The following is a 16312-nucleotide window of genomic DNA, read 5'->3' as shown; positions in this document are numbered from 1 at the left end:
CTGTATCTTCAGAGACCTACGCCTGGTGCTTTGGCCAACAGCCTGGCTGTTGTCCATCCGCCTCAGCTCTGTGTATCCCGAAGGACTCAAAGGCCTCCTTGAGCCATGCGATGCCTTAGAGATCGTGGCTCAGGTTTACCGTGTGTCTCATTCCATCGCAGTGTGCCTCAGGCAGCTGGACCACGAGGCAGGTCCAGACCTTTGTTTGCTTCTCAGTGGGTTATCAGATGGTGTACGGCACACTCAGGTTCCCACTCCTGTGGGGGGAACATCCACATGAGTGAGCGGCACCAGGAGAATGATGTGCTCCCACTATGGTGTCACGCTCACGTGGCTCCAATCTGGCCTCCCAGAGCAGCAACCTTTATTCCTTACAGGTGAAAATCAAATCGCTGTCAGTATTTTTACTCATAGATTTCAATGTCAAGAACAGCCCAAACCAGTGTTTTGAACAATGTGTTCAAGAAGGGGCTTAGCTCTTCTCTTTCACTGTACTCTGCAGTACAGGACATGCTGCAAGGGGCTGGCTGGGATGCTGCAAGCCCGGATTGAGGGATGATGCTTGGGAATCCCTGCACCAGACCCCTGCACAGTCAAGGCTGCCGCAGTCCTGAGGTTGCCTGGCAATGCCTGTCTGCAAGGGGCAGGGGAACAGAGGGCATGTGGAGCATTTCAGTGCTGCCCAGTGTCACCCGTGGGTGCCTGATCCCACATCCCTCCTGGCTGCCTGCTGGGACCTTCTGTGTCTTGCAGGGTCTGACTGCAAGCCATGCTTACGGGAATTCACTGACCGCAGCACCCCTCCTTTGGAGAGTCACAGCCCCAAAAGCTTCCTCCCCTCCCTGACTGCCGAGGATGACACCTTCTGCACCAGCATGGCTGAAGAAAAGGCAAGTGTCCCCTTCCCTTCTGCTGCCTCAGTGCGAGGGTCAGCAAACTGCATGGGCGTATTCAGAGTGGTGGAGTACGGACGGGGGAAAGGAATCGATCCAGATTATCAAGCAATACAAGGTTACATTGCTTTTGCTGCCGGGGAAAACCATACCTATGTGCTTCCTATTGGTGCTGGGGGGAAGCTCGGGGTCTGGAGGCAAACTCCACACGCTCCTGTAGCAAACCGAGCTGGTGGGGCTGGGCCAGGTTTGGCTGCGAGGTGCAGTGGGGAAGCGCTGCTATTAGAAAGCCCGCTTGGAGAAACCCAGCTGCAGGCCTGGCCCTGCTGCTTGTGCGTGCTGCTTGCCATGAGAAGGGAAAGAGAAGCAGCTCCAGCTTGGTGTCCCCTTCGCATCCTCCTGCATCCCTGCATCTGAGCGCTCAGGCTAAGCTGGCACTGCCTTTGCAGGAGGACTCCTCTTCCACAGAGCTGGATGTCCCCGCAGCGGACTCGCACAGCAGCACTGAGGACCTGCTCTCAGACTCAGCGCTCCATGGCACGGAGTATTACAGAGACCTGGGGCTCCTGAGCCCGCCGATCGCCAGCACAGCACCAGCAGCACAGCCAGAACAAGCAACCCGGGCTCTGCCTGCCCTCAGCCTCCTGGAAGAGGGACCAGTGGCCGTGGATGTTGCTTTTTCCAACCCCGTGTCGTGCTCCGTGCGTTACGGTGAGGCTGACTGCCGCTTTCTCCACAAAGGCCACCTCTGGCCCTGTGCAGCGCTGCCAGAAGATGGTCCCAGCACTTCGCAGGGTCCTGCAGAGCCAGACAAGGAGCTGGAGCTGCAGGAGGCCGAGGAATCCTTCCCCACGCTGGTGAGATCCATGTCGACCTCTCGGAGGCACAGCTGGGAGAGCCCTGTATCACCAGTGGACTGCAAGCGCAGGTACAGCAGCACCGCGAGCAGGATTGGAGACGTGTGGTCCGGTGATGCTGTGGGAGGCTGGAATGATCGCATTGCTCTGGGCTCCAGCTGCTGCTGGGTGGTCTCCATCACTGTGAGCATCTGCCAGAGCAGCTATACATCTACTGCTCATGTTGGGTGGGATGGGAGGAACAGATGCTAAGGAAGCAAGAGGCTTTAATGTCTCCTTGGCAGCAGGAAGACCCCTTTTCCCGGTCCTTGGGTGGGAAAAGGATCTCTCATTTGGGGAGAGCTCAGTTCAGTCTGGAGGGAACCTTGAACGGCATCGGCCACCCTGATGGTGCCCATCCTCTGGCTCCAAGGGAACTCTGCCCATCCCAGAGGGATTAAGAGAGCTCTTACAAACCCTTGTTCTTGTCCGTGACTCGCCCTGGGGGGGTCTGTGCCTGCAATCACCGCGGTCTCCTCTGGCCTCCACGTGCCCGCAGGGATTGGGCTTTGTAGCACGATGCTGAGCGCTGGCTGGGAGCAGTTTCCAGGCCTGGCATCGCTGCTGTCCCGTGCTCCTGCCACACCGGTGCCTTGGGCTCCAGGTTCCCACACGGATGCTTCCCCTGCTGACAAACGTATTGATCCGCCGATGGCTGGAGTCAGGTGCAAGCCAGCAAGGGCTATTTTTATGTCTCCTCCTTATAAGGCACCCTAAAATCAACTCAGCCTGAGATCCTGGCAGTTCTTTATCAAGCCCACAGGCGGGTTCTCAGACCTCATGTTGCTCATTCACAGTGTATGCTGTGTAACAGGCGCAGGAGCAACGGCGGCACAGAGCGGCTGTGGCTGTCAGGGGGTTCAGTCCCCTCGCTGGGTGCTTAAACACAAGTGAGCACGGGGCCAGGGAAGGGGAACACTCCCCATGTCCCCTAAGCAAATGCTTCCTGAAGGCTGTCTCTGGCAGCAGGGATGAAGCGGCAGTGATCTGCAGACACAACCCATGCACACAGTAAGATTTTCCACTGGGCTCTATGCATCCTTGCGCTCCAGTGTTGTTGGCACTGGAACAGCACTTGGCATCCAGCAAACCGTGGGCCACTGGGGGAGCTGGTCCACCCCTTCCTTCCCAGAAGAGGATTTCTTTTCCCTTCCTTGAAGCTGGGCCCCGGTGGGAGCAGGGGCTGTGATGTGATGCCCCAGTGATCTGATGGATGACAACATCTGCCATTTCTGAAGGCCCAGAGCGACTTGCTTGGGGCTGCAGCTAACGGGGCAGCAGCTATCAGGCAGGCTGCTGTCTCAGGGGTTGCTAAGAGAGCAGGGAGAGCCATCCAGCACCAAACATCCCTGCTGACGATGGAGCTCATAGCAGCCACAGAAGCCGTTTTGAACAGGCTCAGGTCTTGGTGTCCAGGCTGATGCTTCCTGGTGCGGGCTTCTCCTTTGTGCGCGTGCTGTGGTGACCTTCCTTGTCCCAGCTGCATGAGCTCCTCAATGGCCAGCCAAGGCTAAGACATTGCAAGGGCCCTGCCATGCCCAAAACAATGGACTGGCTCTGCTAAAGTGGCTCGTTCTTCTTTCCTGGATTAGGTTCAGCCTGGATGCCACAGAGATGGGCAGTGACGCAGAGCAGGAGGACATGGAGAAGGGGACCCCGTCCTGCCCGCAGCCTCGCGTGTCCCTTCAGCCGCCCAAAGGGGAACTGGAAGCCTGGAGCAGCAGCAGGGGTAGCACGGTGATCAAAGTGGAGATAGAACCACTGCACCTGAGCCCCACGGCCAGCCCTGGCTTGGAGGAGGTGGTGAGTGTGCGAGGGCTGCGTGCGCTGACGCCGGCATTCCCAGCCTTGCCCCTTGCCAGCCGTGCCGAGCCCCAGTGGAGGCTCCCGTGGGGCACAAAGCACCAAGGGCATCCTTGACTTTTTCCTTCTCCAGGAATGCGGCAGCAGCAGGAAGAGACTGAGGTCAAAGTCTGTCCCATCAGCCGCTGAGGCGGCTGTCTCCCTGCAGACACCTCGCAGCCTCAACCCTCCTCTTCCAGCTGCGGAAGGTCGGTATAGGCTATAGGTACAGCATTAAATGAGGGCTTGTGATGAAGATTAAAACCTGGAGATGGAGCCTCTGCAAGCCTGCACTTCCTCACCCTCCCCTTCTACAGGGTCCCAGCAGCTCCTGAAACAAGGCCAAGCTGACTTTGAATCTGATCCTGGCTTACAGGACAGCCCAAGCTTAGACATGCATATCCCCAGCGACACATTGCCCTGCAGCCTCTCTCTGGCTGGTGTCTTGATCACTCCCGACTCGCACAAGGCAAAGATGCTTTCCTAGGCACAAAAGGCACTGCTTCATCTGCCCAGGTTTAAATGTGCCCTTTCTTCTGTGCCCCAAAGAACGGGGCAAACGTGGTCTCTGCACAAGGTCCCTTCTTCCAGCGGTGCCCTTACCTAACCCACCGTGCACAGGTGGCAGGGACAGGCTTCGGGACAAGGCTGTCGGCTTCTGCTTTCTGCACTGGAAGCTGAAAAGCCGTAGGCAAACAGAGGCACCTTTGCTCCTGTAAACTGCATTTTGGCCTTCTCTGTGCTGCTGGAATCCGTTCACCCGTGAGGAGCCCCAGAGCAAAGTGCTGAGACTTGTTAAGAGCCTGGGAAGTGGAGGGGAAGCTGTCACGGGGAGGGTCTCTGGGGTGGCACCAGCTCCTACCCCCTAGCAGCAAGCAGGATCCTCGGAGGTTTATGTAATACAGACTGCAGAAGGCAGGGGTAACAGGAAAGTGATGCAGCCTTTGCCACCCTCACAGATGAGCAGTGCAGCCTTTCCCTCCCTAACTGCTCCCATCACTTCTCCCTCCCCACTAAAGGCAGAGTGGGAGCTCAGCAAGATTAATGGGGTCCAGTGACATAGCTTGCAACACGGTGCAAACAAAGGCAAACCAGGATCCCTGATGAGAGTGTTTTGTGTTCCAGCTGTTCAGCCCCCTGCCCTGGAGATGCTGGAGAAGGACCACGTGTCCCCAGACCATGTGTAGGTATCGTTAGTCCTGGCTGTCTTGAGTATATCTGAGCTACTGGAGATGTAATAGCAAAGGAGATCCCGCTCCATGCTGGGGCACAGCTGAGGAGTTGGTCATAAAGCAGCACCTGATGATTTGTGGAGTGCAGCATGTCTTTGCAAGGACATTTTCTAACCCCTTGCTTTTCTTTTGCCCCATCCTTGGTAGGCTAATTGTCCAGCAGGTACTTCAGGAGCTGAAATATTACCATGGGTAAGTGTGGCTGGGAGAGGGATATGCATGGGGAGGTCACCGGTCTACCTAGGATGCACACACCACTTCATCCCCTGAGGGACCAGTCCCCAGGGTACCAGAATCACTGCATTCTTCCAGTGAAACCAGCATAGAATCAGGAGGAGAGGTAGCATCGCACGTGCCTCTCCTGTAGCTCTTAACGTGCTCCTGCCCCATCTCCCGAGATGAGCCTTTCTGCAGACCCAGAAGTTCTGCTCTTGTGCCCTTTGCTGAGGGTCTGATGTCTTTTCCCCACACAGGGCGAAGCAGAGGGCGCACGTGCGAGAAGGCAGCGATTCCTCCCAGCAGAACCTCACCTGGTTTGAGTTCCTGTCTAATGAGTAAGTGAGACAGAGGGTAACCCACGCACCTTTGATTCCCAAAGCAGCCTGATTTGGAGCCCACCTCCATAAAGCTCCACTGCCCTGCTAATACTGTGTGCAGGGTAGAAACATAGAATCATAGTTAGGGTTGGAAAGGACCTTAAGATCATCCAGTTCCAACCCCCCTGCCATGGGCAGGGACACCTCACACTAAACCATGGTACCCAAGGCTCTGTCCAACCTGGCCTTGAACGCTGCCAGGGATGGAGCATTCACAACCTCCCTGGGCAACCCATTCCAGGGCCTCACCACCCTGACAGTAAAGAATTTCCTCCTTATATCCAATCTGAACTTCCCCTGTTTTAGTTTTAACCCATTACCCCTTGTCCTACCACTATAGTCCCTAATGAAGAGTCCATCCCCAGCATCCTTACAGGCCCCTTTCAGATACTGGAGGCTGTTATGATGCTGGTATCTGCAGTGGTGCAGCCAGAACTGGGGCCTTGTTGTGCCCGACACTGAGCAAAAAGAGACAGCCTCAAATTACACACAGAATTGGACATTTCAGCTCCTTATCTGCAAGTCTGCAATGGCAGGACTGATGCTAAACCAGATCCTTCAGGAGATAAAAAGCTCAGAGATGGGGTCCTAAAGTAAGGCTTCAGGTGAACTTCATCCGTGGTCTCCCTGAGCTGGGCTTGGCCAGTTTACTTCCCCTTACTTAAGAGGTTTCTGGTCTTGTTCCAGGAATGAGGACAGTGGAAAGAGCGATAAAGCAGAGAAAGGCACGAAGGTGATGCGACGCCTGAGTTCCCTGCGGAGCCGAGTCACTGGGTCCTGGCAAAAGGAGAAGGTGAGCGAGAGGTGCTGGATTCGGGGAAGAAATTGTTGAGTTCTTCAAACAACAAAAGGGATCTGCCCCAGGGACCAGTAGTGTGGCTTTGCCTGTGCTGTGATGCACTGGACAGGGTGATCCCCTGACTCTCAGCCCACCTTGCTCCAGGGCACGTTCTGGCTGCTCTCCTGCTCTCTTAGCACAAGTTGTGCAGACCAAGAGAAGAGCCCTTTGCTTGGGTGACTGCCTGGATCACTCTTAGTGTGGCAAGGAGGGGAGCCTGCAGGGCCCCATGGGCTGCAGTGCCGTGTCCTGCTTTTCATCAATGGACCAGAGGGACTGGCCCAAGCCTCAGGAAGGCATCTGGGAGAAGCACTGCCACCCCAAAGGCTCAGGCACAAAGGTGCCCACTGTACTTACAGGGAACGCGTGGGCAGTGCAAGGGCTGTAACAGAGCTGTGGGGTTTCTTTTCTCTCCTTCCAGGGTAAGAACAAAGAGCAGCCAAAAGACAGAGAGAAGGAGAAAGAGCCAAAGGAGCCGAAAGAAAGGTGGAAAGAGATCAATAGGCACCAGCTCGTGCCAGGGGTCTTCTCCAGCTGCACCAGCTGCTCTCTGTGTGCCAAACCCCTTGTGAATAAAAGTGCTCTGCAGTGCCTGAGTGAGTATGGCTCTGGCCCAGCCTGGCTGCACCCCGCTCCCCAGGCTCCCCTCTGGCACTGCCATTCCCCTGCCCAAAGCAGCCTCTTGGATTGCTTCCCTTTTCACCTGGCTTGGCTGTACCCCGCACCCTGCTTGGCCTGGCTCTTTCTCCACATAGTCAAAATGAGCTCGGAATCCTGCCTGGCAATAGTTCACCCTCCTTTTCTTTGGCCACTGGACCGTTTCCCACCCCTTTCCCCCAAGGAGGATTCCAGGTCCGCTTTTCCTTTAACAATTCCTATTTTTCCTCCACAAAGCTCTGCTCCCTGCTGCCTGAGGGAAGCTGGATCCTTTTCACAGCTGCAGTGATAAGTCAGCTCAGCATCTGGCCTATGCACGGGCACAGGGATCTCTAGAGCATCCAAACCTTTATTAACCAACACAAAGCGGTGCCTCCCAGCACCTGCATGGGTGAGATTGTTGCTTTCCAGATGTAAGCTGCTCCTTTGGCAGTGTGCATGGGACTCTGTCCTCCTACCACATTCACTGTGGCTTTGCTGCACGGCTTTGGCTGACGGACAAAGCCTGTCCCTCCTCTTTGGGGCAGGTACTCAGAGCACTGAAGAACATTTTAATTCTCAAAGGGTTGTCTTTGGGCAGAGAAAATCTCCTGGAAACGAGCTCTTTCTCTACCCTGCATCCTCAAGCAATGCTCGCTCTCCAGTAAGAGGGTCTCAGAGGCAGTTAAGGTCAGTAAAACCTTCTTGGGACAGAAGAACTGGCTGCCCTTGGACATGTGCTATGAAAAGCCTATTTTGCCTTCAGGCTGGCTGAAGGGGAATAAGAAAGGAGCACAGCTAATAGCCCTTGGCTGTTAGTGAACGTTTTGCAGGTGTCACAGCAAAAACTAGGAGGCAGGGAGCTGAATAAGGGCAAGTGCTGTGTGGATGTTTAGAGATAAGCCAGATGTTACAGGAGGAGGCAGTTATGCCTTGTCAATCCTGCCTGAGGAGCCTCCTAGCAGAGGCTCTGTTTGCGGTCCTGCACGCTGCTGTACATCTAAACCTGGGAGGATACAGATCTTGATGCCCAGAGCACCAAGAGCCTGGAGCCGTGCTCGGTGTGGTCCTCTGAGGTTATTGCTAGTGTGAGCGATTCTCCTCTGGACAGCTGCTATGGAGATCTGTGGAGTGTGAGGAGCTGGAGCTAGCTGTCACAACAGGAGAAAGGCTCGTCATATCGTTAATCCTAATTGCATGGGGATTGCACATGAGTTATTGCAACTTCGACCTTGTTTCTCAGCCCTTCGGTGAGGAATCTGTGCTCTTGTCTCTTGCTAACATTCAGGAGAAAACCTCCAAGGTGGCTGAGGATCTGTTGTGTGCGACATCTCCTTTGGCTTTCTGGGGTGCTCGGGCATGTGCTGCCCAGGCTGAGGCGGGAGCTCCTTTTTCCATGTTCCCTTGGCACTGTCTTGATCTGAGGCCCACCAGTTGGGCAGGGTACTGAAGATGTTCATTGAAATCAATGTCCTGCCTGTGGTTAGATCCGGACCGGGACTTGCGTGGCAGCCGTTAGCCTGAGGGGTGCCTGCATTTGGATTATGTCGGGATGAAACCTTTGCGAGCTGCTTCTGGTTTGATCGTTACCTCGCTGGCTCCCCTTAGTGCAGTTCGGAGCTGTGTGGGGCTCCCGAAAGCGAGCTCCAGGGCCACCGTGTAGCCACAGGGGCACGTTCACTTCTCTGATGCGTGATGTTCTCATTCACACTGGTGTGTGAGCTGCTCGGTGGGGGCTGTAGCTGCTGCCAGGACATGTGGCTGCTCCTCTTGTTTTCTCTGCACGGACTCGCATTTCACCATCCGTACCCTTTGGTGCTGGGCCAGCTCTGGGTCCATCTCCTGGTCAGGTGCCGCGGGTTTTATCTCCGGGGTGGTTTTAACTGCAGCACCACCACGCGGTACAAGACAAAACAGACTCGGAAAGAGAAGACAAGAAAAGGTGGTTAAAGAAAGGGATGAGCTGAAGCCAGGGGGAGGAGGCATGGGGAAATGATTGGGAAGCCTGCGGTCTTTCCACTGTCAATAGACACAAAAGGTCTGGTAGCTTCCATGGCTGTGATGAAATAGAGAAGCGAGAGCTCTTCATAAAGTAACAGCAGGAGGAATTCTGCTTTTAGCTCAGGACCAGGAGTCATTGCTCGTGCACGTGTGCTGTGAAGGCGGGCAGCCCAAGCAGCCCTGAACGTGGCAGCTCGTTTCCCTCTCCCACCCGATCCCTCCCATCCATCCTCACACCACGCTGCGCAGTCAGCCAGGGAAGGAGGCTGTGGGGTGGGGTCGAGAATATGGATGCAGGAGAGTTTCTGCAGCTCCAGTTTCCGAGTCTCACAAATGTGATGTCTGGAGCCCGGCGGGGATGAGAACCAGAGCGGAGCGATTGCAGGCACTGGGAGCTCGACAGCAGTGGCCACCCAAACGTCACTGTTCTGTAAACTTTGAGCTGTGAGCCTCTAGGTTTATCGTTCACCTGGAAATGAAGAAAGCTCCTTTTGAGCCTTCGCTGTCAAGCGTGGGGAAGGTTTTGTGTCTAAATTAATCCTCTCTTATAAACATGCTTCTAGAGTTTATGCAGCAGCAGTTAGATGAGTCCCAGCACAGCCCTGACAGGAGGAGAGCTCTGTGCCATGGAGCTGAGCCAAGGATCTGCTGTTGGAATACAGATGGCAGGAGGATTGCTTCCCTCCTAGAGACTTGAGCTTGAGCACCGGGGTAGAGGTGGGTCTTCTACATCTTTTCATAGCTGAGAGTTGTATCTCTAGTACCCTATGAGGAAAACAGGGAGGTCAGATGGACCAGACTCTTCCAAAGGAAGCCTGTAGCCACAACGAAAGCGTTTGGCAGGCTTCAAGTTCTTCTTTAAGAGAAGGTGCTCAGTTTGATGAATCCTAATCCAGGTTATCCCAGACACTGGACTGTCCACTTGTCCTAGGCTGACCCTTGCTGGCTGCGTCAGTATACAGTGTGATTTATAACAGGTTGCTGTAACAACCAGCCTCCAGGACCCGTATGAGGCACGTTGTGAAAGAGGTCTGGAGAACCATTTCCATTCAAACAATGGTTCTGTGGGTAGATGGAGGACACGGCTCTCTGCAAGGCAAACATCCTGCACCGTGCTGCTTGTTGTGTAAGGAAGGGAGGCCACAATGGCTTTCGGTTTGGACTTCAGTCTGAAATTCACCTCTCACTTGGCACTTGTGCCCCGACGCTTTTGCTTTTAGTATTCCCAGAGCAGCACCAATAAGCTAATAGGGGAAGGAGAGTTTTGGCTTTATAGTAAGCCGGAATTACTTTTTAACCTGAAAATTTCTGCTCGTAGCCCACCCCAAGTCCTGATAAATCGGAAAAGCAGCAGGGAACCTGGAACTTTGCATTTCTGGAGAGAGATGCAGCTGCCAAAAGGCTGCTGTGGTTGGGGGGGAGAAGGAGGGAGAAAGGCAGTTTGCTTGCTGTAACACAATGACAGTGACAAATGGACTGGGAGTCCCACTTGGAAGAGGCTTTAGAAGAGGAAAACTGATGACTACGCTATTCTCAGTGCTCCTTTTCTGCTTTTTCAGTTTCTTTGTGTATCTGGGCAGTTCTGCCTTCACCTGAACATCTCCACTGTGCAGCTCCTTGCGCTCCCTCACAAAACCTCAGCATCCTGTACACTTGGCTGCCTGACACTAACGCACCTGCAACCCGTTCAGTCAGAACTCTGCTGTTACTGCAGAATGAGACAGGATTAGAAGGTCGGTGCACAATGCAAACCTCGCTCTAAGCTAGAGCCTTCCAGCTGGTTCCCGTGCCAGGCTTTGCACTGCTTTTGTGGAGATGCCCTGGGGGCAGCAGCACAAGCACAGCGCGTTCTCTCCGTGACAGCTGTAGTTGGGCAATCTGCAATGCTTTGCTTTTGTATCACAGCAAAGCCCAAAGCTTGAAGTGCCGGAGGTTTAACCAGTCACCAGGTGACAGCTGTTTGCCCCTCTTTAAGGACTGTTTCCCTGTAGTGCTGAAAGGCCCCAGTAAACTGGGACCGAATTGGATTTAGCTCTGTACAGCAGCAGCACAAAAGGCATCAGTTCTGAACAGCCTGCGACCATAAGCCAAAGAGGAGAAAGAAATCAGCTGCACGGGTCCCAGCGTGGAAGCCAGAGACAAGATTTGTCCCATGGTAGGCTAGGATTTGAGCCCGTTTCCAGCCCAAACAGCAGCAGGTTCTTTCAGAGCAGCACGGGAAAGCCAGGAGGTGGATTTGGAAAGGGCAGCGTTGTTTTATAGCCGTGTTCTACGCCCTGTTTCCACGCTGGATGTTTATGATCTAAAGCAGATGGACCCGCTGTCAGAGCTGTAGGCCCTCGGAGGGAAGGTGACATGAAGGGGGCCTATAGGGATGCTGGGGAGGAACTCTTCATTAGGGACTGCAGTTATAGGACAAGGGGTAACGGGTTCAAGCTTAAACAGGGGAAGTTTAGATTGGATATAAGGAGGAAATTCTTTACTGTCAGGGTGCTGAGGCACTGGAATGGGTTGCCCAGGGAGGTTGTGAATGCTCCATCCCTGGCAGTGTTCAAGGCCAGGTTGGACAGAGCCTTGGGTGCCATGGCTTAGTGTGAGGTGTCCCTGCCCACGGCAGGGGTTGGAACTGGATCATCTTGAGGTCCTTTCCAACCCAAACCGTTCTGTGATTCTATGATTCACGCTAAGCCCCGTGCACTGCGCAGCACGAACCGCGTTAAAGCTGCCACTCGGGATGCTACAGCCGCCCCCCGCGTTTGTGCTCCGGCGGCAGCCAGGCGCTACCGGAGGGCAGCTCCCCCCCCCCCCCCCCCCGGTGGGACGTTGGTACCGCCCGGGGCACGGAACGGGGCTGGCGGCTCCCGGCTCCCGGGGACGAGTCCACTGCACCGCGGGGTGGGGCAGGGACCCTCCCGTCGGCGGCGCGCAGGCGCGCACCCGCTTTTCCCTTCTGCTTCCGGGACACGGAGGTGTTTCCTGTTGCTGTGGCGGCGGCTCCCGGGACCGAGAGTGCACCCGGCGGCTCCCCGGGGACTCCGGTAAGAGAGCGGGGTGTCAGCGCGCCCGCCGGCGCCCCGAGCCTCGGGCCCTGGCTCCCCGCTGCGCCCTCCCCTCCCGGCAGCGGGGGTCCCCTCCCCGGCGCAGTGCGAGGCCGCGGCCCCCGGTGCCTACGGCGGGGCAGCGCCAGGCCTGTGCTGAGGGGGGCTCGGCGGGGGGAGCCCGCCCCGCCGGGGTTACACAACGCAGAGCGGGGAGGGGGGGGGACGGGACACGGAGTTTTGTCGTCCCTTCCGTGACCGAGCCCTTGGGGTTTGTGGCTGTCCCGACGGGAGCAGCTCCAGGTTTAAGCAGGGGGACAGGGTTGTGAAGATGCAGTCTTCGTCGTAGAAACCTCTTTGGAAGGGCTAAGGAAGGAGCTGGAATAGCGCCGGGAGCGTGAGGGGGCAGGCTAGTGAAGCCGGTTGGCTTCATGCCACAGCTCGAGTCCGAGCATCCTTAGGAAGATGATCGTGGAATCCTGTGCCTCGTCTGCTTGGTGGTTGCGTGCACAGCACCAGCGCTGCAGCAGCGGGAGAAGTCTGGGAAGTGCGTGGAAAGACCTTAAATGTGTTAATTAAAATGAAAAAGGTGAGAAGTTCTCCTAGCCCACAGTTGTGATGATTGACCCGTTTTTAATATTCCACAGCGCTGGCGGATTAGGGAGAGGAGCAGGAGATGGAATCAGACTGGAGGTGTAGCTCGTGTGTGCTGGAAAGGGAAGCCTGGTAGGAGGTAGGAGTGGTGATGGATTTTGGAGGAAGAGAGGGGAAACGGGGAGTGATTCAAACAAAAAGCTTGGTGAGATGGCCCTGGTGCTGTATTTGGGTTTGCTGCTTTCATAAAGAATCATAGAAGGGTTTGGGTTGGAAAGGACCTTAAGATCATCCAGTTCCAACCCCCCTGCCATGGGCAGGGACACCTCGCACTAAACCATGGCACCCACAAAGCAATGTTTTTGAATCCTGTTTGGAGATTTTGTGCTGTGGTTTCATTACTGTAGCATCCTTGTCAAACCAAGCTGCTCCTCAGTTCTGTTCTCACTCCCCTTTTAACAGAGACTTTTCCATTTGGCTTGCTTGCTTTATTTCTTTATAGAGCCCAAAGGTAATAGTTTCTCTTTGGTACAGTAAGAAAAAGAACCCAAACCCATGGAGCAAGGCTCTCAAACAGGAGCCACCAGACACTGTGTGTTGTAGTTCCACCTAATGTTTACCTATGAAATGTTTTACATACCTTTTATGATGGTCATAGTTGCTGCTTCAGTTCTGTAGCGTTCCTGGAGAATGGGGGAAGGGTTCAGCAAGAGGGAACTGAAATGGCACTGGGATTGCTTGTCGGATACCATGTGAGTTTTGCCTTGCGTTGTTTAAAACACAGAAGCATCGCTTGTTCAGTTTGGGTTTCTGTGCTTAAAGGGCCACCAGAACCTGCAGTGCTGGGAATGACACAACCCCACCCCCCCCATCCATCCAGCTAATATTTTGACAATAGAACCAGATCCAGGGAGAAAGTAATTATAGGTTGTTTTGGAGACAGAGGAATGCTTTAACAGGGAACTGAAACTTGATAATTTAGTGGTGTTGCTCTCTTGCGCAGCCTGGCTCTGTCTCAGAATGTGAAGCATCCCATCACCCTGCACCCTTCCACTTCGGGGTTTCTGCCTCTGTGTAATTAGGCAAATTAGCAAAACAAGTAAACACCGGTCCCCAAAGCCACTAGGACAAAGTTAAATCTGCTCCGAGATTCTGGAGATACCTGACCTGGATTTACCGAGTACGGAAGCTTCACGTTCCCCTGAAGCTCCTCCTCCTTCCCGAGGAGGTTGATCACAAAGGCACCCTGCTTTTTCTGGAATGCTGTAGCAGTTGGAAGTGTTCCTCAGCTGTTGTGTTGTGTGTGTCTATGTATAAATTCAGGGTTTGTATTCTGTATTACTCACATGCAAGTTGTTTCCTTTGTCAGCTCAAGAGAGAGGAGTTACCTAGTATGGTGTAAGGGTGAGGGAAGAGGTTCTCTTTGATCCCTGAAGCATCAGGTGTTTGAAAAACAGGAGAATTATTAATTTCACAAGAAAACTATTTAGATCCTGGTGCTTTTCTGTTGGTTGGATTTAACAGGTTGTGAATATATCCGTCGCATTAAAACAGTGCCTGAATTCCTTGGATCATTAGAATCACCCTTAAAAGGTGTCCCTGCCTGAACTTAGCTCTGTCATTTGAAAACACAAAGCCCCCCATATATTTGAGGGGTGGGAGAGGAACATTAGTCCCATTTTAGATTAATCATAACATACCTGTCTTTGTAGTTGTTTGCAAATGGCCTCTCAAGAGTTATTTTATTGGGCAGTACTGTTCCAGACCAAAGGTCAGGGTCATAATACTCATAATATCTGGTGACTCATAGATTTGTCCTGGAATCCAATTCTGGAAGACATTTGTAGGACATTGCCAATGTCTGATCCTCAGGGAGGTATTCCAGCTGGGGGAGAAAATGTATTTGCCTGCCCTTTTCCAGGGAGGTTCATTGCCCTCTTGCATACTGTGGATCAGGGTTATGCTCTTGGGCATCGTAATGTGTTGTCCAATAAAATGCTCTGAAGTTGTAAATTAGTCTCCGTGAGCCTTTGGGGAAGCATCTCATTAATAAGGAAAGGGGGTTTTATTCTACCAAATGTTAATTTTATTGCCCTCAATGGTGAACAGGATCTTTTATGATGTTTATGAGCCTCTTAAGTACTTCTTTGCTGGATGAGGCCCGTGTTTCAATTAGTCTATCAATGAGCAACAGGCCATCGCTGGCACTAGCCCTCAGAACCCTTCAGAGGCAGTGGCAGTCTGTAATAAGAGGATGTGGGATATTTAAGCCCAGAAACAACCAAGGTGGGTTTGCTTAATTTTCATGTGAGTGCTTTTGTACCTTTAGCTCTGATAGTGCTGGTCCTGTCCCAGTCCAGTCAAGGTAACCCAAATCCTTGGACCTTCAAGTTGTGTAGGCAGTTTAACTGATGTTCTCATTGCTTGAAGGAAATCCTTTGGAGGATCTGTTTTTCCCTGCCATATTACTCTTATTGCCATTCCAGTGAGTGATTGAGGGAGGAGAAAAGGAAGAGCCTTGGTAGCTCCTAGTAATAATGTAATAATAAATATATGTATAATGTATAGAAATAATATAATGGTAAATACATATATAATATTATTATGAGCTTTATTTATTTATAATATACCTGGAAAGGTATTTTTCTCAAACTGTGCCTCTCCAGTTTGAGAAGAGCTTGCCAACATAACTGTCCATTTCACTGTCGTACCATCCCAAATTCCTGATCAGAATAAGACCAGATGCTACCAGTGGCTGATGGTACATGCAAAAATACTTTCCCTTGCCAGTTTGGAGTTTCCCTGCTTCTTTTCTTCGGATGCCTTTCTGAGGTTAGATATTTATTATTTCTATATCCCTCTCACAACCCTTTATATGAATCTCTGTTCTTAAATATCAGTCTCAATGTGTGCAGGTTCCCTTTGCTTCTTCACTGTCTTCATGCTTCTCTTTGCTGTTTTCTTGACCCCTGCAGTTCTCTAATGCTCAGCTCAGAGATGCTGGTCAGAAGAGTAAAGAGATCTTACAAGCCAAAAAAAGAAGGGAAATTAAACTCACAAGTATTCAAAGCTTGTTCTCATCCGTAATCGGAGAGTGCTTGGTTCAGCACTGTCTGCAGCAGTGGTTGAATAGGGAAAGCCAGTATATTTTACCAAAGGAAGTATGCTTGTAAAACAGGCTGATTCTTCTGGCAGTTTTCAGAATTCTCTTCTTATGTGGGCAAAAATAATGCCCCTGGAAGTCATTCAGTTCATTGCATTTCAAACAGTCTCTTAGAGAATCAAGTCCTTGGGTTTGGCTGCAGTTTTATGAGGCTTTTCTGTAGCATCTTCCTGTTTTCTAGTATGTTCTCTCCCGTTGTGTCCAGAATCTTTCAGCAGCATAGGAAACTATTAAGTATGCCAGCTGAGTAAATGAAAAATGCCTGCCAAGAGGGATATAAGCTGTTACGTTTAACAGAGCAAGTGTCTGATTTTAAGATTGAAATACATTTTTGAGTTGATACCCCTTTTGCAGTCGGCATAACAAGGTACCCAAGCTTTTGAAGTAGAATTGGTCCTACTGATCATTAATGGGAAAAGAATTACCAGATGTAATCACTGAAGATAGGTAAATGTCAAGGAATATGAATGTCTGGTCCCTCCACTGGCCTGGTCTATCCTGAAAGGAGCTTGGTTGTGAGCTCGCCATGAATCCAGCCCAGCCTGGTGTCACGGAGAGTCTTTCCTTTTTCCTGTTGCGTGGT

General features: G+C 52.7%; 2 protein-coding genes across 9 annotated transcripts in view; one reads left to right on the top strand and one right to left on the bottom strand.

The window, feature by feature from the left end:
* The window catches only part of THOP1 (thimet oligopeptidase 1), a 330628-nt gene that overhangs the window by 184106 nt on the left and 130210 nt on the right, over nt 1-16312 (bottom strand). The window lies entirely within an intron of this gene.
* Nucleotides 1-16312, top strand: part of ARHGEF18 (Rho/Rac guanine nucleotide exchange factor 18) — a 45601-nt gene that overhangs the window by 3836 nt on the left and 25453 nt on the right. For 2 of the 8 annotated variants that reach the window (XM_061474793.1, XM_061474792.1), the window contains exon 1: nt 11899-11972. Coding sequence is in view for 3 of the 8 variants with exons in the window: in XM_061474796.1 (XP_061330780.1) it covers nt 754-890; nt 1343-1821; nt 3382-3592; nt 3726-3840; nt 4757-4814; nt 5011-5055; nt 5337-5417; nt 6147-6252; nt 6719-6893 (1407 nt within the window). In the remaining 5 variants the exon portion in view is untranslated. Of the gene's footprint in view, nt 1-753; nt 891-1342; nt 1822-3381; nt 3593-3725; nt 3841-4756; nt 4815-5010; nt 5056-5336; nt 5418-6146; nt 6253-6718; nt 6894-11895; nt 11973-16312 lie in introns of those variants that run through there. The other 6 variants (XM_061474796.1, XM_061474789.1, XM_061474790.1 and 3 more) reach the window with 6 other exon arrangements.

This window comes from Pezoporus flaviventris, unplaced genomic scaffold (assembly GCF_033815535.1).
Source record: "Pezoporus flaviventris isolate CSIRO_AGI_PZ_B2104156 unplaced genomic scaffold, CSIRO_AGI_Pfla_v1 ptg000080l, whole genome shotgun sequence".
NCBI classification, from domain to species: Eukaryota; Metazoa; Chordata; class Aves; order Psittaciformes; family Psittacidae; genus Pezoporus; species Pezoporus flaviventris.
Note: the sequence above shows the minus strand (reverse complement) of the source record. Positions and strands in the feature narration are given on the sequence as shown.